Genomic DNA, 23,575 nt, shown 5'->3' with positions numbered 1-23,575 from the left:
GCTCAAGTCTGAGGCCAGTGACAGAACAGTTGCCATCATTTCTCTGGGATCTGCCCTTCTGAGACATAATCCTTATGCATGCTCAGTGCTAATGCTCGTTAAACCTCAGATGTTTTAGAAATGCCCTTCACGAAAGTATTCAGGAATGCAAAGACTTATCTGAACAATAGCCAAAATATATCTTGGTCTAGATACCACAGGATTTGGCCAGGGTGGAAACACTAAGCAAGTAATCTCTTGGATGCTGTTTCAGTGCTTTTCTTTGGGGAAGAAACCGAGAAAAAGCAGAGGTTTAGGGGATATTTCCAGATTCATTTCTCATCAGAACTATGACACTTGTCATAGATCAGTTATTTTTCACTACTCACTGCCTGTTCTTTTAAAAAAGAAATTTTTAAAAAATTAAAACTTACAGAAATAACTGTAAGAAGGTTACTCAAGTGCTGCTACCTATAGAACGACTGGATGGTAAATTGTTTTTAGAATAAGATCGCTAAAGGACAGAGAGTTTGAAAAACTTATTGTGTAGGAAATGTGAGTAATTATACAGAAAGATTTTATGTTGGAAATAAGAAATTAACAGTGGGGAAGAAATTCAATAAATGAGGGACCCTAAAAGAGAACATGTATTCTTGTCTTTGATGCTCTGGGTATTAAATATCCATTGTGCAGCAAGGTATTAACCAGATGTTAGTAAACAGAGAAAATTGGATAAAATCTAGCCTGAAATACTTCTGAGTTTGTATCTTTGCAATCTTTTCATGTTTGTACATTATACCATGACAACAGCTCTGTAGTTGAACTGCAATCAACAACAAGGAACGACATCTTCCAGCACTGAAAATCAGTTTTTATGTGTTGATACTACAAACAGACCAGCCACACCCTGCCTCTAGGCCACCAGGATATCACTGGGCTTAATAGGCACCACTCCACTAGCAGCAAATGAGCAACACAAGATGCAATAATCTGATGCCCTGAGGCCACAGGCATAATGGTGACTTGCTGGCTTTAACTTTATATTCTCTTTTGTTATTGATTTGAACTGAAAGAAGTATTAAACAGCAGAGATAATAGCTATGATGGTATTTACTTTTTAAACAGGGATTTAGAGGTCTTTAAAATATGGATTGCTGACCTTATTGAGAGTTTATTATTGTCTCCTATATACAGATCTTTGTTTTTCAATTTCTGTATAGGCTGACCTGAGTCTACTGCTTGAAGTACTTCTTGGGCACTTGCTCCTCAGTAGATCCCTATATATGACAAACCATAATGGCTTCTGAGAAGATAACTCCATTTTTTGAGACATTCGGTGTAAGATACAGCAACGAGCCTTCGGAGCCTTCTGCAATGTCCTGCAGCAAACGTGTCTGCCACACTGGGATTCTCAGCCCACAGAGATGAAAATGGACCCTTTGCTGTTGGAACAGTGTAGAACAACCATGGGATGGTGGGAGAAATTTCTGCACCTTCAAAAGGCCTTTCTGTTTGTTTTAGGAGCTCACCAATAATGCTAGAGTATGTCATAAAATAATGGTCTGAAAAGTATCAGCTAGAAAAATCAAGTAGTTACAAAAAAGCAGAAATACTCTAGAAACGTAACTCAGAAACAGCAAATAATTTTCTTTTTTTTTCTTAGTTTTCCTTGTAAAATTGAAGTAAACATAGCAACACTCAGTCCCTCACTCCCCACCCCCCCAAAAAAGATACACCTTCCTCTGCAACTTGTATTCTAGAGGAGCACAATTGAGACCAATACTTTTTTACCTTGAAGGCTCAATCATAAACACAAAAAATACTTGTTTAGGATAGAAATACTTGCTAGTCCTTCAGCCTTCATAGCTAACACAATGTATAAGAAGGCACTGTGATCAGATCTACCTTTTTATTCAAGTCTTTTTTCGATAATAAAATTAAAAAACAGTAAAAAAACTCTTGAAGAATCAAAAAAATGCCTTTTTTATTTCACCTTCATTTGGAGTCATTTCACATAAAAGAACACAGAAAAGAAACTCCAATAACAGACTACTTGCAGCAGGGCAGAGAACAACCATTAGATTACTTTTAAAATGTTGTATACATGATGCAGCTGAGGCTACCGTAAATTGCTTTGTCTTGGACAGAATTAAAAACTCAACTCAGATAAGCTTTTAGATAACTTTTACACGGACCCTCTATCTCTCTTTTGGAACAGCTTTCATATTCCCTAAGGATATTTCACCACCAGGAACTAGATGGAGGAAATAACTGTTGAGTTGCTTCATTATAAATTGATTGGGTTTGTAAAAGGCACACCTTGGGTGCTGATGGCTCACCAGTAAGAGAATCCTAGGCTCAGGTCTGCCTGCAGAGCACTCACAGTGGGATCAGGCTTTGCATAGTTCAACACCAAGCCCAGAAATTCTCCTTTCCTGTAACTTTACACTCTGCACATTATCATAAACCTCCATCTCCCCACTGCTTACATAGCATTTTCTGTATGAAACTATTGCATTTTGTGTGCAATGTGATTTCTTCACAGCCTGAAAGGTAGACCTCCAGGTCTGTCGCTGACTTCTGCCAAACCCCAGGAAAATAATTGCTACGTGGCACTTACCTCTCCTTCTCTGGGCCACGGCCTTCCATTCTGTGTGTATTTGCTTTGATTCTGGCGCTTCTTTTGCCCTCCATCAGCAAATTTGCACAGCAAAGGCTCAGTGGGGGCTGTGAAGACAAGAAACCCAGTCTATATTAGCATCCCCCCCAAAGAAAGTGATTATACCAGCAACAGTAGCTCTTTGTAATACTGATCTTTTGAAGTAAAATCTTGCCTTCTGCAGATATTTTTTGCCTCTTTTAGCCTTGACTCCACTGGCAGCTGTTCTTATTAACTAAGCTTCAAAAAATATATACTGGCAGCCCTTAAAAGAATTTAGCAAATATTGTTGAAAAAATAATCAGCCTACGCAGAATGTTAAGTTGCTGTAGTGGAACAGTATAGTCAGGCATTAGTTCCAGCTAAGTTAGACACGTATTCATGACCAGCATTAGTGCAAGGATAAACACTGCTTTACTAAAGCAGCTTTCTGTTTTTAATTGTAAAAACTTTGCAAGAACCTGTTTAAGCAATAAATGTTCTCACTATTTTGGTGTTTCTCAACATCCAGTCCTTTAAAAATATGACTAAACAGAATAAAATGGAGACTTTTTCCAAGCCCAGTCCAATCAGCTTTCTTTTCCTCTTAACTCTTCTTTCAAGCAAGTTGGCAGCTGGGAAAACCCTTTTCCTCTCCAAGTGAGATCTGGAGTGTGTGAATACAATAGTCGAGGGGGCCAGAATCCCATGAAGAAAGGATAATCACAGCACTGCACACCCCAAAAGGCAGCCCACAATAGGGCCCCCTAGAGAAGAAATTAACACACATCAAACGAACACAACAGGAAGGGAACTTGGTGTCTTGGGATCTCTTTCCCATCTACTCAGCTTTTGGCAGCCTCTTAAAATATTTTTTTTACCAAAACTTTAATTACTGTGCTGGTGGGAGCTTGTCTCTCCTGCTTCATCCTTAAAAGGGGGGCCAAATTCTACCCACTTAGGTGTATGTTAGGGCTGTGTTTTCTTGCCTACATCAGCAGAGAAGTAAACCAGTATTTGCCTGTTTGAAAGAAATCTAAAAATCACACGTCACATCTGAGTCTTTTCAGGAATTTTTGAGTTCCCAGGCATGATAAGTCTGTAATTAATTAACCAAGAGTTTTGATGGAAAAACTAAGAAATCTGATTTTTTTTTTCTCTTCCCATTTCCTGTTTCTGGGAGGCTAGAAAGGTTGAAAGAATACAACTGCAGAGATATGAAGAAAATTTTTGGGCAGGAGGGCTAATCAACTTGTTGACTTATTTATTTGTAAGAAAAATTATGATCTGGTTAAGGGACAAGTTCATGTGGTATTAAAACGTGCTAACTTCCACCAAACTCCTGATTATAGCCAATTCAAAATGAGTCAGATGAAAAGTGTGATCACCTAAAAATTGCAACCAAGAAACAATGCACGGAGAGAATCTCACATCAAAAACACAATTTCACATTGGGACAGCATCACTTTGGCTACTTCTGAAGCTATAACAGCTTTGTTTTTTTCATTACCATTTTACCAGGCTAGTAATTTCTAAGGTCACTAGAAACTGAACTGCAGGAAATAATCCATTATTGGCAGAAAGCTTGACTGTGTGACCCCAGAGGTCCTTCCCCACCTCCAACTTTGATTATTGTATCCGATTTTTCTAGAAGCAATGCTCAGCCAACCATTTTAAATTTAAAATAATGAAGGTTTAAAAGCATCCAGGTGGCTATGAAGATTCTTTCTGCAGATGGAGAGACTTTACAGGGCTGATTGCCCTGCGCTTTCATTCGTTTTACTCCATGGCCTGATGCTGCATGATTTCAGAGTGGTTACTTAGAGTTCACTTCAATGTGATTGGGAGGGAGGAACAGGTGCTAAGCCAGCATTAGAGAAAGACCTATTAAACATCACATCTGAAGCTTCAAAAGCTTTTTGTTTTAAGCACTGAACAACTACCAAGCAACATATGATGCCGTCCGGAGGACCACGCAAAAACCATCTGCACAGTGGATATTTACACGTGCCCTGATCATCTGCTAATGAACACATGTGGTATCAGCCCATGCACTGTGATGTGGTTTAACAAGCTAGGAAATCTACACATCCTCTCTCTCTGTATTAGCCAGCCACAAATAGGAAGCTGTTACCATATCCGGAACTACCCTCTCCAGCATTACCATCTGACAACCTCATATTTGTTAATTAGTGGCTTCCTAAAGTTGATTGAGATTGAACAGAGCTACCCAACAACTTTACTAACCCCATCTAGAAAAAATGAGAAAAAATATTGTATAGACTTTTCAGGAGGTTGGAAAGAAGGTGGGAAAGGACAATGCTCTCCAAAGACAAGCTTCTGCATGGGGGATTATATTCCTCTATGATAATCTGACAGTAATTCTGTGGATAAAATCAATCTGTGTTGATCAACATTAAAAGAAGTAAAAATTTCAAAACAAAATGTTCTGACAGGAAGACAGAGCCCATATAGGATGGTTTTGGGTTGAGGATTTTCAAGGTTTTGTTGTTGTTGTTTTTTCCCCTAAACACAGGCATGTAGCATCAAACAAGTCAAAATTATTTTAATAAATCTGAAATGTTGTAGGTCCTAATGGTTTACACCTGGAAACAATTATGGTAACTATATATATATATCAATCAATAATCTCTCTTCTTTCAGGACATAAAGTAGAATGTAACAGTCTTGGGAGTAAAAAGATGTTGCTCTAAGAACACAGAAGAACTCAAATCTTGGTTTACTTCAGCCCTCTAGAAATGCTTTGTAAGAAAGGTCCTCTAGGTTTTCCAAGATCAGATACACCCAAATATTAGTACCATATTCTTACTGGTCAAATACAGAGCAACAGAAGATACTAGAAAGACCACATCCCATTCCATCATGTGAGCATAATTATTTCTAAGTGGAATTCTTTTAAAATGGTTTCAGTAAATTTCCAATGTGCTTTAAAAATAATAAATTTACTTCAGTCAAGAAAAGGATCACAATTAGGTACCATGATTATCAATTCAAAAAGAAAATATTTAGGAACTAGTCAAACAATATCAACATTAGATGAATAATATTTATGGTTGCAGTAGAACTCGTATATTTCACCCCAAATACTTCAGAAGGGTAGGAAAGAAAAAAGGGAATATTTTAAACTTTTCTGTTTCTTTTCCATTTCATGTAGACAGTCTTCAATTTATGGACTGCATTTTTACTTTTCTCTTTTTCGTCTGTATGAACACATGGACTGAAAATAAATGCCTGTGTCTCTGCCTCTTCTCTCACCTTTTGTACTGCTGACTTAATAGAAAATATAATTTGGGTATCTGTAGATGTTCACATTTTGAAGTGATAAGCAGATCTTTTTGTATGGTTCTTGACATCCTCTAAGTTTTGTGCATATGTGGTATTTTGAAGCATATCTGGAAAATCTACTGTTGCTACTTTCCTGTAAAAAAAAGTGGGAATTGATTCACTTGAAACAAATTTCAGGCTATTCCATCCTGATAAACTCTTCAAGACAGAAGGCACTGCTCTTTCATTGACTTCTACCTGACAGCAACAAGCACAAATATCAAGAATAAATAACTGCTTCAACCTGAACAAGGTTCATTAAACCATAACCCATTTTTCAAGGCAGAGATTTAAATGCCTGCTGCAGTTCCCATCCAAAGCCTCCTCTAGTTAATAAGACATAAATAGCCCTGAACTTGGCTTTGAGTCTTGAGAAGGAAGTGGGATCAAATTGATAATGCTTCTAAACAGCATTTGCCAAGATATTCAGGGCTGCCTTAGGAGAGGGCAGTAGCTGCTAGTGTTCAAATTCTGTTCCCATGGAAGTCAATGGCTAAAACCCTATCTCACTTCAGTCAGGCCCTGAATTTACTCTAAGAGTTCAGTGGAGGTGAAAGAGAGAGACTGGTTTCGTGTCAATCAAGCCTGTCGATATTGTTGGAGTTCCCTCAGGAGATCAGCTTCTCATGCTCTGCTACTTTAGATGGACAGATTGTGCAGACAAACAGCACAGAACTGCCAAAAGGCTGTTAGTATCACCAAAAGCAACACTGCTACTTAAATAGCACAAAAACTTCTGAAGGAAGGAGAAGGGGTAACAGTGCCCCCTTCTCAAATCTGGCAGTCTCTAAGAAATGTTCCAGCTCAGGAAGGGAATTTCAATTAAATTGCAGAATTCAACAAAATAAAGCAAACTTCTAACTAATTCTGAATACATAATTTCCGTATTCTTTCATTCATCGGAAGGCAGATACACTTGAGCTCTTACATGTGCAAAAATGTATATATATTCATGAGCATGTGCTTCATAAAGGAAGATGAAAGCTGTCATTTGCATTTGGTGAGTCTTTTCCATTATTTCAGGTGCTCTGAAACTTTTACTGTTTAAAGAGTTACTGAGAAAAGCTTGTTCCCCACTGTCATATAGCATCATCTGTCCAGCAGCAGCAAGAATTACATATACAAAAAGCAGTAACAGGACATTTTAATGCATTTTAGGCGATTTTACTACGAATATTTTTGAAGACAGAGTATTTTTCAGCATGTCAGAAAGAGTTTAATCTCTTCTCATTTTTTGCAACAATGAAAGTAACATTTTCAGTGAAAACAGCCATGTGCTTTGTGAACATTCATGTGGGTCTTTAGCCACCTCTATTTTGTAAATGGGAAGAAAATCATTGATATGACAATGAATGGTCAGTGCACAATTAATGATCTTTCTCAAAATATGTTTTAATGAGAAAGTTGGATTAATTTCTTTTTCAGCCTTGGCAAATCCTCCTCCTCCTCCACAATAAAATCTGTGCATGGTAATAATTTTATTCACAATTAGACCAAGCATTCATACTGACCAAGCTCTGCTAACTATCTTAATTCCTAACTGCCTTCCAAATTTTAAGTATTTTGGAAACATTTTCATGTGCAAATCACACAGAACATCTGATTGAAACACCCATGTGAGAACCACCTCTTTGTCTGTTACAGATCAAACATTTGTAGTCTTTAAGAAAAACTTCACCTTATGGTAAACATCAAAGCCATTTTGTAAGGAGGCAGTATTCCACAGGGAGACATGAGAGAGACAAAAGCTGTAGAGCAAGGCAGGACAGAGCAAGTTTAGGTTTTGATTTAATATCTGGGCTCAGATGGATGACCCCAGCAGGACTATGGTATTTACAGGCCTGCAGAGTTTATTTACAAAATTAATTTTGCTGTTGTAAACTTTGAAAATGTGGAAGTTCCAGGACCCCATCAATAGAGGCACTCTTTGCTCTAGTGAGTCCACTGGCTTCTAGGAAAGTCCTGCCATGTGATACTTTTTTGTCCCAAATCATAAATAAACAAAACTCGAACTTCAAGGAAGATGATAAAACAAAACCATGGCTATTCTGCTCTTGGGAAATGAAGATGAAGAATTACAAAAGATACTAAGTGACAGAAAAGGACATGTAAGGACAAAGTGTTAGCTGAGTAAGGAAACCATAAATAATATGGCAATTAACCACTTCATCCTATCCTGCATGGAGGTGTTAAAGTAATAGAATAATAGATTTTGAAGTTGAGTCCCAGAAGTCCATGATATAGGATGTGATGTCACAGGAGAGACTCTAATGTTTACAAGAGTTAGCTTTTAACAGAAGTCGAGCCATATACACCATCTTTCATAGAATCATAGAATATCCTGATTTGGAAGGTACTCACTGGGATCATCAAGATCCAACTCCTGGTCCTGCACAGAACAGTCTCCAGAGTCCCACCATGAACCTGAGAGTGTTGTTCAAATGCTTCTTGAGCTCTGTCAGGCTTGGTGCTGTGACCACTTCCCTGGGGAGCTGTTCCAGTGCTCAACGACCCTTGGGGTGAAAAACTTTTTCCTAACACCCAGCCTAGACCTCCCCTGACTCAGCTTCAGGCCATTCCCTTGGGTGCTGTCACTGGTCACCTCAGAGGAGAGCTCAGTGTCTGCCCCTCCACATTCCTTCACAGGGAATTTGTGAACTGTGATGAAATCTCCCCTCAGTCTCCTCTTCTCCAGGCTGAACAGACCAAGTGACCTCAGCCACTCATCATTCAGCTTCCTCTCAAGGCCTCTCATTCACCATCTTTATGGATTTATCCAGTATTTTAGCTAAACTTAAATACATGATATTAATTGGATTTGTACAGATGATTATGAAAGCAAAACAATGAGTTACCATTGCATTTTAGTTTCTGTAATAACAGATCACTTTTACAACATAATTATAGAAATTGGGGGAATAGGTAATAGAAAAGGACACCAAAGTGAAAAAATATAGAGCAAATATCTATTTGGGTAAACAAGAAAGTGATTTACTTTTGATAAATTGTATCACAGCTTAAGTAATTATCTCTTATTCAGCTCTTTGCCTTAAGAGGGAAGCAATCCTTTTATCTTTTTGTATAATAATTATTTCTAAAGAGCAAGAACATGTTAGAAAAGAAAAATAAATCTCAGACAGAAGTAAGGTGTCAAGCACAAAGTGAGGACTTCTATCCTGTGAAACAGAAATTACTTAGAGCTGGTGGAACAGGTAACCATATGGGTGTGTATGCTGGAGAAACAGCATGCCAGCTTGGAAGTGTGGAGCAGATCTTGTTGTAATCAATCTAAACACTCAAGCTACTACATGGAAAACTTCTTCTTAATCATATTGTTGCTGATATGTCCATAAATATTTGTTAGAGCAGACCAGGAACTGGAGCTGCCTTTCTATAAGATACTGCCACATTCATTTTAAAGTCTGTTGTTGTTTTTTTTTTTAACTATTTTCCTCTTTAAAATTTTCAATGGAAAGGCGGACTGGGAGCACCTGATTCAGGCCTATTAAATTGCTCCATTCCAACCTGCTGATAAGGAGGAACTGTAGTAAAAGTTACAGAAACAGATGCTTCAATATGGTATGGAAACTTAAATCAATCAAAATAGCAAAACTGAGATACAGTATTAAAATCGTGCTTAAATACTGTAGTATGACAGTCTATTTTTATTTTACCAAATTCCATTTCTCAAACAACTCTAGTGCTGGTCTCTGTTGGAGAGAATGAATGCATGGCAAGCAAATCCACAATAGAATTTGGAATTTTATTACTTCATTTTATTAACTAATAAATAATTATAAAATACACTGCACTTTCACATTGGAGTCTGCCTTTATTTTAAACAAAAGGCCTGAATCAGAGCTCACAGAAATTAGACATTCTCCCTGAACCCAAAGCTTCTGTACTAAGCCCAACTTTATATCTGAGGTAAGCATAAGCAAGAGCAGACTCAGGCCCATGCATTTTGCCAGAGAAATCAGCTTCCTGAAACTTTATGATACAGCAGAGTTCTGCCCCATCTGGGGACCTATGGAGGTCCCCAGCATAATGCTGAAATGCTGAAAGATTCCAGCTGTAGTTCATCCTTTGTGCCCAGTGCTGTCACAGCTCTTTGCAACCTTTAACCACTGGATGAAAAGGAAGTGGAAGGAGTGATTAATTTTGCAGTTTTAAAATTTCTCCATGAGCCTTTCCAGCAAAAGATTAGATCGTCTTACTGAATGACTGTGCAACCAAACCAACTAAACACGCGTATCAGTTTGCAGAAATCATTTCACACACCTATGCTTAAAACCAATGGGTTTTTTTCTATGACTTTCAAATAGGATCTGTTACAAACTGAAATTTAGGGCACATTCTTTTAATGTGCAATTCTAGTTGCAAAACATGGAATTCAGCTGGGTTAATATCTCCTCCAAAAAACCACTTTGAAAGACTCCTTTAGATTTGTGCCTCCTTGGAAAAGCCATGTACAAAATAAGCGAGACAGTATCATGTTTTGAAGAGGGGCATTTGTCACAAGTCATTGAAATCACATATTATCTGTGAGATAGATAATAAATAAGTATTGAACTGTTAATTTATGTTAAGTAAGGAAAGCCTTTGACTTGCTCAGTCATCACTGTTAAAAGGTGAATGCTTAAGAAACCCACCCACTTTCTGCTGTCTGAAGAATTTTTGTGTGGAACTTATATGCCTTAACTTCCATGTTTTTCTATCTTGTAATGATGCCTTGAGTTTTAGCTTTTGTAACTAAGCAAGATACTGAAGGAAGAAGAGTATATGTAGTTCTTCTGGAAACTATGCAAATAATCACTAGACTTAAGATTTATGATAATACAGTGGCCCACTATCCAGAGTTTCTTCCCATTGAAAAGAGTAGACTACTGTGAAAAGTTTTTCCAAACAAACCAAACCAAACAACATCTTTTTTCCCCCACTGATTTTGCAAATACTAATTATAGAATTCTGACTTATATAGTTAAAAGGAAAAAAAAAAAAGAAAAAAACCAGAAGGGTTGCTTGTTACTGCTTTTATGTTGTTGACTTACTGCATCAGATGCTCAGCTGATTCCTCCAAATAAAATGAAAAAACTGCCAAACTTAAAATATATTCCTATATTAAGAAATCATTTTAAAGCCTTTTTGTGTCTTTCATTGTAAATTTCTAGACTATGCATGATTTGCCACACAGACATGCACTTCTGCTGAGTGTGACAAGGAAATAGAGATCAAGCAAATATCCAACCCAAGATCCCAAGATCCAGTGAAGTTGATGAGAACACTTTCAATACCTTCAATAGATTGTCTCTTAGTCTGTGACTTGAACTGGAAGTAAATATGACATATATCTTACAAACTTTGTTTTGGTGTTTTTTTGGTCTTTAAATTTAAAGCTGCAACCTCTTCACATTGGCTTCATGGAAAGGGAGAGAAGACAATGGCTAACCTGTTATCAGAGCCAGTTTTCAGGGAAAAAAGTTACACAGTGAGGTTCTGCTGTTTTACTGTGTTGCTCATCATCCCAGAGAAGAATTAAAGCTGAAAATTCATACACTGAGGCAGTGATCTAGAGAGGTCTGAGCTGTATCACATTTCTAAACCAGTAGCACCCTGAGTTTCATGCATGTACTCCATACCAGTGCTCCTGTAGTGACTGTGGGTGATACACCAGCTGTGTGGGGTGCCAGGACTCCAATCTTCAGGTGGAAGCTCACAGAGGAAACCTGACCCTCTAAATGTGAATCCAAAGGCACTCTTTAAATCCCCCTCTGAGACTGCCCTGTGAGCTTTTAGGAAGATTGTACTTCATATACCTTTTTCTCCTCTCCCATCTCATAAGTTACTTTAGTTGGATGAAAATGGAGATCTTGTATTTCCTACTGTTCAATTATTAAGGCACAGCAACAGAGTCGGCTTCATCTGAAAGGCTGAGCGATTTTTAAATGATCTCATGTACCGTAATTTATAATGGAAAATCAGGTACAAATAGTGTGAGATGCTTTCTAGTTCCTCTCTAATGGAAATAAAATGAATCCCTGGTAATGGGTGACCCTACTTGGTTCTGTGGTCACCCCTTTTACTTTTTTCAGTGTTCTCTTTAGTAGTCTCAGGAGAAAAGAACAAATGCAACGCTTTTATCCAAAGCTGCAAAACAATAGTGCTATGCTTCTGCTATAAAATCTACTTTTACTATTCTCAAAAACAAATATTATTGATCACAGAGATTTTGCTATTCCCATTGAGAAAAACTTATTTGCACTGACAGTCCAATGATGAAATTATTAGAATTTATGCTGTACAAATAACTAATTCTGGTTCTGTTCATAAAAGGTTATTTCATGTAGCTGTTTAAGCATTACTCTAATATCTAGTATGGAATCTATTTATTTTAAATATAATTTTATTATGTTCTGTATTAGTTTTTACTTTGCATTTATTTAGATAAACCAGAACATTACCATCACATATTCCTCTGTATGGCACTGCTAGAACTAACATTAGAGAGACAAAAAAACCTCTTCAAACATGTTTTCAATATAAACAAGGAAACCAGGACAAATGTCTCATGCCAATACAATGATTTCTTTCCACCAGCATAGTGATAATTCCTGTACATACACATTTATTTTTTAATAATTGAAGTTGAATTTTTGGATTCCCTGCTTACACTCCAACACATATATACTATTCATGTCCAGAAGAGTTTATGCAACCCAGGGTTATAGTGCATGAGGAAAAAAAAGCTTCAGTTATGACCATGAGCTTATTTAATTCACATGTATGTGTCCTAATGATACTTTTTTCTTTTTCCCAGTTAGGGAAAGACACATTTGTTCTGTCTTTGTGAATGGCTACTGCAATAAAAAAAAAAGTGGCTACATATATAATGATAACACTATTTGCAGCTCTACTCACAGCCTGTTAAAGAGTAGCATAGAAAATATATACAAGCAAAAAGTATTTGGTTTGCGTAAAGACGCCCTGTGTGTCATCAAAGTAGTAGCATGATCTTCTTGATATTCGAGATGAAACAATCAATTTCTAAAAGCACTGATTACTGCAGATGCATGAAATATTCCAGTGTAAATGTAAAAATATAGCTAATTTTTAACCAGCTATCAATCTGCTAAAAAGTTTTAAAATATTCAGAAATATTCAGACCTTTTTTCTCAGGCTGTGAAAATCTTTTTATTTAAATCAGTTCTAATTAACACACATTCTAAAACAACTGCTGGGTGCAGCAGCAAAAACTCCAGCCACTGACAATCTAAAACATAGCTGAGCCATATAATTTTGCCATTAATCTGAGAAAGAAGGAAAATCTGAAGGGATTTTTTTTTTAATTTATTGCCCTTCTTTTATTCTTCTGCATTTACTGAAAGTTATAATATGTATGCCCTAAAATGAAGGAGTTTACTAGGAACTAACAGATAGCATTACCAGCTCTCTCACTTCAATGCAGGAATAACTTTATAAAGTAGATTTGACTCTGACTGTCACAAAACCAGGGCTGAATACAGGTTCCAAAGAAGAAAGCATTTAAAAAACAGTGATTGATTGATTGATTCTTAAAGGCAGGAGCTCATTTTGGTAGAGAATAACCAAGTCACTCTAAACACCTTGGACAGAATAATTTGTGTACCACAAAACCTCACTCTGTGCTCTCACCATCTTCTGTAAATGGGCCCAAAGGGAGGAAGGGAATACTTTGGAAACAATGCATAAAAAAGGATGCTGATACTCCTTACCTTTTTGTCCCCAGAAGAAGGGGCGAGCAGCAGCTCAGAAAAAGAACAGCAAACTCTACAGCACCCATGGGACACATCAATACCCCTTGCAGCTCCAGTCTGATGCACTGGCTGCTCCTCTAGCAACTCCCAAGCCCTGAGTCTGAAAGACAGACTTTTTTTGGGTAATAACTGTGCTGAATGGCTACTGCCCTCCTCACTGGGTCCCTGATGGTAGGGAGCAGATGTAGCACAGGCACTCATGGGCTAGAAAAATGAAGATAAGACCTTGGAAAAGAAAAGCTCACTAACTCCCATTTCCTTGAAGGGCAAGAAGGCAGAAAAGCCCTGTAGCACAAGACCACCTGGAGCTCCTGTCAGGACATAGAGACTTTGCACCAGCTTGAAGTAAGCCTCTGCCTTCAAGGCACAACTGTACCTGTGGTTTCCATGATAGAAAACAGCACAGTGGATTCACTGGGAATTTTCCACTAAGTCATCTATTTATGATGACACTTTATCCAAAGGAAGACAAAAAAGTGAAATTATAATCTTTTCCCAAGACTATGAAAGATACTACTCATTCTTCTTAGCTCTTTTCAAAATGTGTTGATGATACCAACACTAAATCTAATGTGCTATGACATAAGGAAAATTCTATCCCTTGCAGCTTAAAAATCTTTTATTATCATCTGAGACAATATCTTAGAATATTAAACAGATAACACTAAACCCTTCTGAAATTTTCAATTGCAGAGCTCTCAGCTGAGGGCAGGCAAGGAAGCAAACTTGCATATTAGAGACTGAGTGATGGACTAATCTTTAATGTTGTAATACATTGCTCAGAGATTTTATGAAGGTCATGCTAGATCCTACTTTGCCATGCACCCAAAAATTACAAAAAGAGTAGGATTTCAATGCTAAGATTGGCAAAGTAAAAAATCAGCCCCCTATTCCTTCAGTTAAAAATACTGGAATAATCAGAACATAAGAGAGCCAAGCATAACAAGGAAGAATACATGAAAAGGACAGAAAGGTAAAATAGAAATATGAAAAAAAACCCCACTTTAACAGAATGAATGGAAAAATAGGAAAAGAAGGAAGAACAATATTTTCGAATTGCTCTTGAAAATGTTCTAGCTTTACAGAAAAGCAAATGCAACTCATGCCCACCATTTCTGGATGACAACAGGGGCCTTCACAAACACTTCACAGAGACTGCAGCAAAAAGAAAATTCTAGCAGAAATGGCTGCTTAAATGTCACTGCCTATAGCCAACAGAATGACAGAAGTTTATAAAAGATGCAGCTTTATCTGAAAACAGAAAAGGAAGACCTATTCTGTTGTACTGTGAAGAACCCACTAAGGCTGTGGATGGTTTCAGGGCAATTGTATGGCATCAAATCACTGAAGAAACTGGGGGAGACTATTGAGTCTCCTCTACACAAAAATACCAAGGCCCTGTTATAAAGTCAATTCAAAAGCTTATTTCAAAACTCTACAGATGAGCCAACACTTACATACCACAGAAGATAAAATTAGAGATGGCTACGTGAATGAAGAATAAGCAAGGACCTCTCTTCCAGGCAAATTACGAGAAATAGTAACCGTTGCTTACACTCAAATGCATAATTTTTTAATGTTTTTCCCCCATCTGAGTGGGATCCTTCTTTGGTTTACAGGAACATGGATGCAGCCATGCTGGCATGATGAGTCTCTGTGCAACTCTAATCAAAGCATGATTGTAACTCAACAGCAGTATCAAAGCCTGATCTGGAAAAACTGTTTCCAGCTGATGTGAAACAGAAATTTTCTTCACAGCAAATTATTTCATGAATCAGCCAGCAGGGAGTGACGAAATTCTGCTACCAGTGACTAAGTGAATGACCTCTGGGTTGTAATTTCCACCAGAAAGAAGAGTTAATTGCAGTTAAGAAAACTTCATTGCAAACATGAGCATATTTTTCACTCTGCTGCTGAGATGCTAATCTGGCTCTTGGTTTCCTTTCTTTCTTTCTTTCTTCTTTTCTTTTCTTTTCTTTTTTTTTTTTCTTTTTTACCAGCTTTATTGCTTACAATGTAGTATTTCCCTGGAGACAGAAAACAAAGTCTAGAACAGGTTGCTAATAAAACTTGAAGACAGCACAGTAGAGTAAGAATTAAAGGGCAACAACTTTTCTACTTCAAGGAATGTGGCAGGCCTGGCAGAGACCTCATGGCTTTCTCCTGTCATGAAAAGGTAGGTGAGTACTGAACCTTGCAATCTGGTGAGAGACAAGCAAACTGAACTGAGAGGAAAAAGCCTTTTTGAGAATGCTTTCTGATACAGAAGCAGAAATGGAGGAAAAATCCCCGTCCTGAGTATGGTGAGAGGAACAAGGAGTTTTAAATGAAGGGTGAGGTAAAGACTGAGTAATGAAAATATGAATATTATCCCAATTATTAAATCTTCTCCAAATACTTCAGCTAGGATCTGCACACAAAATTTCAAGCTAATGAACCACAACAGGTTGATGTCAGTATTAATGCTACTAAATTAACACAACAGTAGAATACTGTACTGCTTTATGTCAATCACTTGTAGCAATAAACCATGGTAGAACGTGCTTTTATACCCTTAACAGAAGTGTTGAGCAGAGGAAAAATGGAACTCTAGATTTTTTTCAGCACTGGGATTCCATTCGATTGTTGATCCTAAAAGGAATGAGAACCAATGTTTAAAAGAGCTGCCATTAAGCCACATTTGTTATTTCTATGTAATGCAGTTCTGCTTCTTGGGCTGTTACCAGTGGGGTGAACAAAGTCTCAGGCTCTAAAGCTCAGCTCCAAATTGAGAAGGATAAGCTTCTCATACTGATAACCAGTGACTCAGACTCTATGGCAAGGGTGGAGGAAGTTGTATTGAAAAGGCCAGCACAGACTTGTAGGAGATGAAAAATGTAAAATTTCTTTGTCTCCACCTCTGTCTGAGGTGCCCTAAGAACTGGACTACTGGGACATGTGCCATATGATTAATCTGGATCTATCAAACGGTGCATTCAGAGGGACAGAGTTGCGTAAGATTTCCTGGAAACTTACTGGATGGCTACATGGTATGTGCATGGGGTTTTTAACTAGCCTGGACTGAATATATTACTTGGAATGAAATACAAGCACATGTGACATCAGATGAAATCACGGTGACCCAAGACTCAGCACAGCCTGTTTGCAACACACTGTTTTTGCTAGTGGAGAAGCAAAGATGAAAGCACACTTAGGCAAAAGTTTTTGCTTTAAGGCTGCTTATGTGCCAAACCAGAATAACATAGCATGTTTGCTCCAGGAAGACTTGCTTTACAGTATCAGAAGAAAAATGTATTTATTTGAAATTGTCAACTGAGACCAAACTAGCTTACTTTTATTGTCAGTTTTTACTGTGTTTACACAGCATATAAAACGAGCACAGAATTGTTCCAAATTTAATCCTGTCTCTCTTATTCCTGCTTTGAAATACCCTTGTAGGAGAGTCTTCTCATACAAACTGAACTATTCATATTTACATTATGCAACATCCTCTAGTGTTTCAGGATTAGGGTATGAGCATGCCTACGTAGTTCTCAAGCTGTGTCATGCCATGCTCCTTCAAGGTAACTTCTGCTGCCCCTTTTTGCATATTAAATAAGGTGGTGTTTTTTATGGTGCTTATCACTCACTGACTTTGTTTGCAAACACCTTACAAGCACTAATGATTTCATTCTCCCTGTAGGCAGTGAAGTGTTTCCTTAGTTTCACAAAGGGATGTGATGCAGCATGGGGATAATCAAGTTGTCCAGTGTCACACAGTCACTGAGTACAGATTTCCTGAGTTGCTGTGCAGTATTTATTCACAAGTTAACCCTTCTCAAACAGTTTTGCCTAGCTGCACCACTTTCTCAGCCTCATTTTCCATTTCAGTCTATGTCAGGAAGAATCTCATTCACCAATCCAAGTCTGCAATGGCACCATCAGCTCGTTGAAGTGCTTTAAAGCACTAAAGTGCTTTCAGAAGGCACCCTGATCTACAGTGCTCCTTCAAATTGAGCTTGTAATGATAATAAAGGACTGGATGCAATTATAGACACACACATTTCTCTATACATGTTTGTACATAACATATGTGCATATACAGATCTATATTATCTGCTATCTGTAGAAAGCTATTAAATACAGAACATCAGAACAGTAAACGTGCAGTTATGTAAAGCTTCAAACAAACCTGTTTATTCACTGCAATATTTTGCTATTCCAGGCTCACACTCCTATCTATATCCCTAGAGGGCAATGTCACCTAAGAGGTTGTGCTCATGTCCCTGTCATCTTCATGTGAAGTCAAAGATGATGCTATTGCAAAGACAGACAGAAGTAAGGCTGTACTTAATAAAATTTTTTAGTTAGACTTGTCCCTGTTTAAACTCAAAAAGTTTTGAAGCCTGATTTAAAGAACAGCACGTTACAGTTGATTATCCTAAATCTGCCTACCTTCACAAATATCTGGGATTTTCCTACTATGTCCCAATGTCAAACAGTGTAAGGCATAAATAAAGACAAAATTCACTAGGGTCTTAAAGACCAATGTGCAGAAAACCAAATGACAAGAGAAACTTGAAGGGAAAACATTTATTTTCTTCCCTGAATTTACTGTCTTGCTGCTTCACAACTAACACACTTTCTGCAAAGCCAAGTTTCCTGTTGGCAAGGCCCACATCTATCCCCAGGTCTCACTCCATGTTCACTCTCAACATTGTTCAGCTTGCACACCACAGCTCTGGTGGGCACCATTTCAATGGTCTCTTCTTTGTGTGTGAAATGAAACCCCTCACTTCAGCAACAATGTTCTACCTCTGAACAGAAAACTGTGTTTGGGTGGGGTTTTCCAGCGAGCCTTCTGACAGTGCAACTGTCTTTTAAAATCAGAATAATGTCATACAATTGCTTCATTGATGGATTTAGCAGCCTGGATTTACTCTCTATATGAAAAACATAAAAATGGAGGCTTCTGTTGTTTGCTTCCTTTTTGTTTTAAATGATTGATAATTATTTCACAGATGTCTTCCCCTGACATTTAATTTGCTAGATAATACACAAACATACAGTTTCTAATGGGTTTTCTGGACTTTTAACCTAATTTCTTTCCTCATTACTTTCCATTTTAATTCCAGTTCAGATTTAAATCTGTTTTCCAGAATATTTTTCCATGATCTGAAGTCTCCTCACTTTCATAATATACAGAATGATATTTTAAAATGACAAAGGCAAGATCAATGATAGCAGAGAAGAAAAATCAACTTGTATTTTTAACTTCTCTTTGTCATGTTGAACTCTTTCACATGTATTCTCTCCAAGGAGGTTCCAAAATTATGATGGAAATTAATAATAATTTTGTGTATATTTATCTTTTAAAAATCTGCTACATGAAAACAATTGAGGACAAAACAAGAGAGTTCAGCATAAGAACAGATGCTTTTCTGTCAAGCTACTAGCTGGCATTGTTACTGTATTGCAAGGATATATTACCTAATTATTGATTAGGGAGATCACAGAGATAATTATTAAGAAATGAAAATTATATATTTTACATTTTTATAACACAGAAGAGGAAATAACAGCTAAACCTTCAGGGATATATATGCGTGTGCACAAAGAAGTGAAAAAATCTCAGTGTTAAGAGAAGAGAAGTAGTGGGTAAGAATTCCAGTACACTCACTAGTTGCAGTGGCAGTGACTAACAAAGTCCAGTAATTCATTTGCTGTAACAGCATTTACACTCTTTGGAACGAAGCAGGTTGCAGTAGCAATTGTTCTTTGGGATTGTACTAATTTACTCAAATTTTATCTGTATGAAGAATTACACTGCTTTTTTTTTAGTTTTCCTCAGCCAATATAAATCTGTTGAACTCAGTGGGACCCTGTGATTATTGCTCTTACAGCACTGCAGGTCCACCCACCACTCCATTCATAAATGCATAAAAACGTAGGTCATCTTTCTAAAGAAAACTACTTATAAGTTTAAAGGACAATAGCCTTTTGTGTCCTTTGCTGGAATCCTACGTGACTAGGAGGGAGACATTTTTTTTCCAGTGAAGATTCTCAATATGCCATCTGTATATCATCATTCTTTACAAAGACCTACCCAGATTCCCTAGCACTGCATTAAACAAATTAAATGCATTTTTGTATTGCTATACTATTCGTTTCCCCTGCTCTAAGACTCAGAATAGAAGAAGCCTTCTGAAAGAAAAGTCTAAAGAGAACACATCCAATCTGCTATTTAACCTATTTTTTCCTCCCCCAAGGTGTGGCTCTGGTTAGAAAGGATAACACAATAATGATCTCCAAGCAACAATACCTGTATTGTAAAATCGCAATTTATTCTGATGTCCTTTCCAGTGTAGCCAAAAGAAATAACCTGACATGCTAACGGACAGGTTTCTATTTAAACAAAAAAGAAAAACCAGAAGTCCTTAAGAAATAGCCTCTAAAAAAACATATTTTTGACTCTTCTCCTTGAATTCCACTGACAAAAGTAATGAGTGAGGTGACAGGAAACCTGATATTAATTCTGCAAGTTCTAACTAGACATGCAGGAGGTCTAAGCTCAAGGAATAGAGCTCGAATGCAGAGCAAATAGGCAATTATTCTGAGCAGAAGAATTCTGCGCCTGATGATGACTTGCCTGTCTCCATTCTCTGGGGTCAGTTCTGCAGAGACTGTAATCTTCTATGTTGATGCCTATATTCAATCTTAATGCCTGATACTGAGCGATGGGAAGCTGTAGGGATTCTTGCAAGATTCACTGTTAATAGGTTTAACTCAGTTGCTGTGTCTGCCGGGATATTTCATAAATACATAACCTATGCTACGTGATCAGAATAATTAGCTAGAATCACACAGAACACACATTTCAACACAGCTCTAAAACTTTTGCCATCTTCTGCTTTAGCCACTCATCTTCTTAAAATAATAAATGCTGGTAAGAGGGCATGGAATGATTTCTCCTCCTTTGCATGCATTCATGGTGCACTCACATAGCTCCTGCCTTTGCAGTTCTGAGGTTCTGAAGGAATCCAGATTTCAAAAAACATTTTTTTCCCCACATGATGGGATGCTGGCAGTTCTACTCTAATGACTATACAGACCATTCTACAGAATATATGCAAGTTATACTCAGAACCTGGAAAGTCTTTTCAGAAAGAAAATTTCAGGTTGAATGAAAAAATTTTGAGAAAGAAAATCGTACTGCATATGTGCTTTTCAAGCAGCTTAAAATTTATCCAGCTGCTTTTTTCCATTATAAATCTTCTACTTCTTGGTCCACTCTTTCCCAAATGCAACATCTGCTCTTTTTGTTAGCACACGACATCCAGGAGATTTATTTGTCTGTAAGGCCTCTTCATACATAATGCAATTGCTATGGCTTCTGACCTACCTGAACTCTAGCATTTGAAGTGGACTGCATTCATTTATATGAATGACTTCCACAACATGGATCTCAATGATCCACCAGTAGCAACATTCTCAGTATTTGCCTTTCTTGCATTATTTTATTAAACAAAAGGAGGAAAATGATATATGGTCTACCCCAAGGGAGGGTGCTCCAATTTACTGTGCCAGGTGTCTGACACATGATTCAGGCATAGTGACCCCATGCATGGCTCCTTCCTCTAAACCTACCTTCTTTTTTTTTCTACAGTCTATCCAGTTCCTTCAAAACTAAGGAGGCATCTTGAATAAAATATATGTTCAGAGGTACAGGACTATCACATGATGTAAAGTGTTCCCACGCAGTCCATATGGCAGAATCCCAGGGGTATATTCAGTCTGCTAATAACAGTCTTGCTGCAATCACTACAATGCAATCTTCATTTCCAATCCCAGCAAAACACATGGCTAAAAATTGTTTTCTGAAAGCTGAGTCTCATCAGATCTTCTCATAGGAGTTAATGCGGCTTTCCTGATGTTCAACATGAACATGAGAGCATTGGCCCCAGAAACTCCATAAGGTAAGGGTGACAAGCATGAAGCCAGCAAAATTAAAAAAGGAAAAATCATAGGATTTAAGTTTTAAGACCAAATTGACAATGGGTTATGTTAGTTTATAATAGTCATGCCTAGTTAATTCTCTTCAATTAGTAATTGTTGAAACTTTAGTTTGAATTAGAAAAAATTACATTACTAAGTAATTTAACAATGGTTATTACCACTTAAGTCTTTCAGATGTGCAATTATGCAAATCCTCCAAGCACCATTCTGACTATATTTTCATTACTTGGCAAAAATCGCTGATAGACGAATGAATTTACATAATGTCATCTGCTATTTCATTTACAATTTGTATTTCAAAAATAACGTGTGTGTAAGGTAACTTGTACAACAGTTCCACTGTTCCTCACCTCCAATTGTGCCCATTTCAATTTTTTCCTACTTGTTTAGTAAGAATGTAAACACAGAACTGAGAAGAAGCAAGGAATCAAATATATAGCTTAGGTTATTTGCCTGTACTGATCTCATTTCCAAAGTACATACTGTCTGACATATGCATACTTCATTTTAGCCACAGCCAGAACATAAACGCAGATCTAGATGCAATAAAACTTCCCATTTTTGGCGTACCAAGAAAATGCATATATTTTACAAAACTCAAACCATAAATGCTCTCTTCTGACTCCCTCCTCCCTTTCTCCTGAGTTAAGTATTTGAAGATTGTGGGCTCTTCAAGACTCTTTCACATAGCAAATTAACAAAAGAGTCCTTTATCCTTACAATCTTGCTCTACTGTATTTCATATCAGTTGTCACTGTGTATTCTTCTGATCAAATTCCTTACCAGTCCAGTTTTCTTTATTGCACTAAATGACTCCATATTTGGTGACATTGTACTTTCCATTACACTTCTTGACTACCTAATTGGTTGACTTGAGTATTACAACAGTCAATGAGTCAAAAGTAAAAAACCTAAAAATTTCTTCATATTTCAATAACCTCAATTACACTCACAAAATAATGCAAAGGAAAAACTAGGAAACTAAGAAAACTGCCCTAAAGGCCTAAATGGACAATTTTATTAATATAATTCTATGGCATGGTGGGCTGAACCTCCTGGCATCACTCTCACCATTATTACTGGAATTACTGAATTACTGGAACACAAGGTAGTTTATGGTATTAACTTCCCTACAAGGAACAAACGAAGTGTTTTGTGCTGAAGTACAAAACTAGGAACAGAGGACACATATGACAATATTTGGCATTGTTCTTTATGCACAAAAAAAGTAACTCATCAGTTTTCTGGTAGTAGATAGAGACTTTGCAAACAGAGCTTTTAGGATGGATCACTAGGAGAAGAACCATGATAGGGACTTTCAGATGCTTCTACTTTCTAGATATATACAACACAAACTAAAGAAAAACAATTCACATTTTACAGGAAAGATGGACCAGGGAAAAGGTATTAAAACCCAGATGACAGTTAGTTCAAATTCACATTCAGGACCATTGAAATATACGGGGCTTCATTGTTTGATTGAGGGAGGAAATTTTTGTGATTTTCATTCAAGAGAGAAATGCTACAAAATCACATCCCTTTGGACAGAAAAACAAATAGTTTGGAATAAAACAAAATATTGTACTTCTGTCTGATTCAACTTTTCTGTTTGTTTTCTAGTTTTCTGTCCTTGTTCTAAGTTCTCTTCGTTATTTCAACTTATAAGTTTCCTTCCCATTTTTAAAGGGGGAAAAAAATCAGCACTTCTTTTAGAGGCTGGCAACTCTTCCTGAGTTCTGCAACTTGTGCCTTTGTCTAGAGATACTTAACTTTGACTTCAACTTCTCCTGCTTTGAGTGACAAAATAAAAATTAGATCAAAGTAG

The 23,575-nt window shown here is 37.3% G+C and overlaps 1 protein-coding gene across 6 annotated transcripts in view; it reads right to left on the bottom strand.

Moving 5' to 3' along the window:
* The window catches only part of RBMS3 (RNA binding motif single stranded interacting protein 3), a 701,354-nt gene that overhangs the window by 87,271 nt on the left and 590,508 nt on the right, over positions 1 to 23,575 (bottom strand). For all 6 annotated transcript variants that reach the window (XM_088164438.1, XM_088164432.1, XM_088164435.1 and 3 more), the window contains one exon: positions 2,600 to 2,706. In XM_088164438.1, the coding sequence (XP_088020564.1) occupies positions 2,600 to 2,706 (107 nt within the window). The remainder of the gene's footprint in view (positions 1 to 2,599; positions 2,707 to 23,575) is intronic.

The sequence above is a fragment of the Sturnus vulgaris genome, chromosome 1 (genome assembly GCF_052056855.1).
Source record: "Sturnus vulgaris isolate bStuVul1 chromosome 1, bStuVul1.hap1, whole genome shotgun sequence".
In the NCBI taxonomy this organism is placed as follows: domain Eukaryota; kingdom Metazoa; phylum Chordata; class Aves; order Passeriformes; family Sturnidae; genus Sturnus; species Sturnus vulgaris.
Note: the sequence above shows the minus strand (reverse complement) of the source record. Positions and strands in the feature narration are given on the sequence as shown.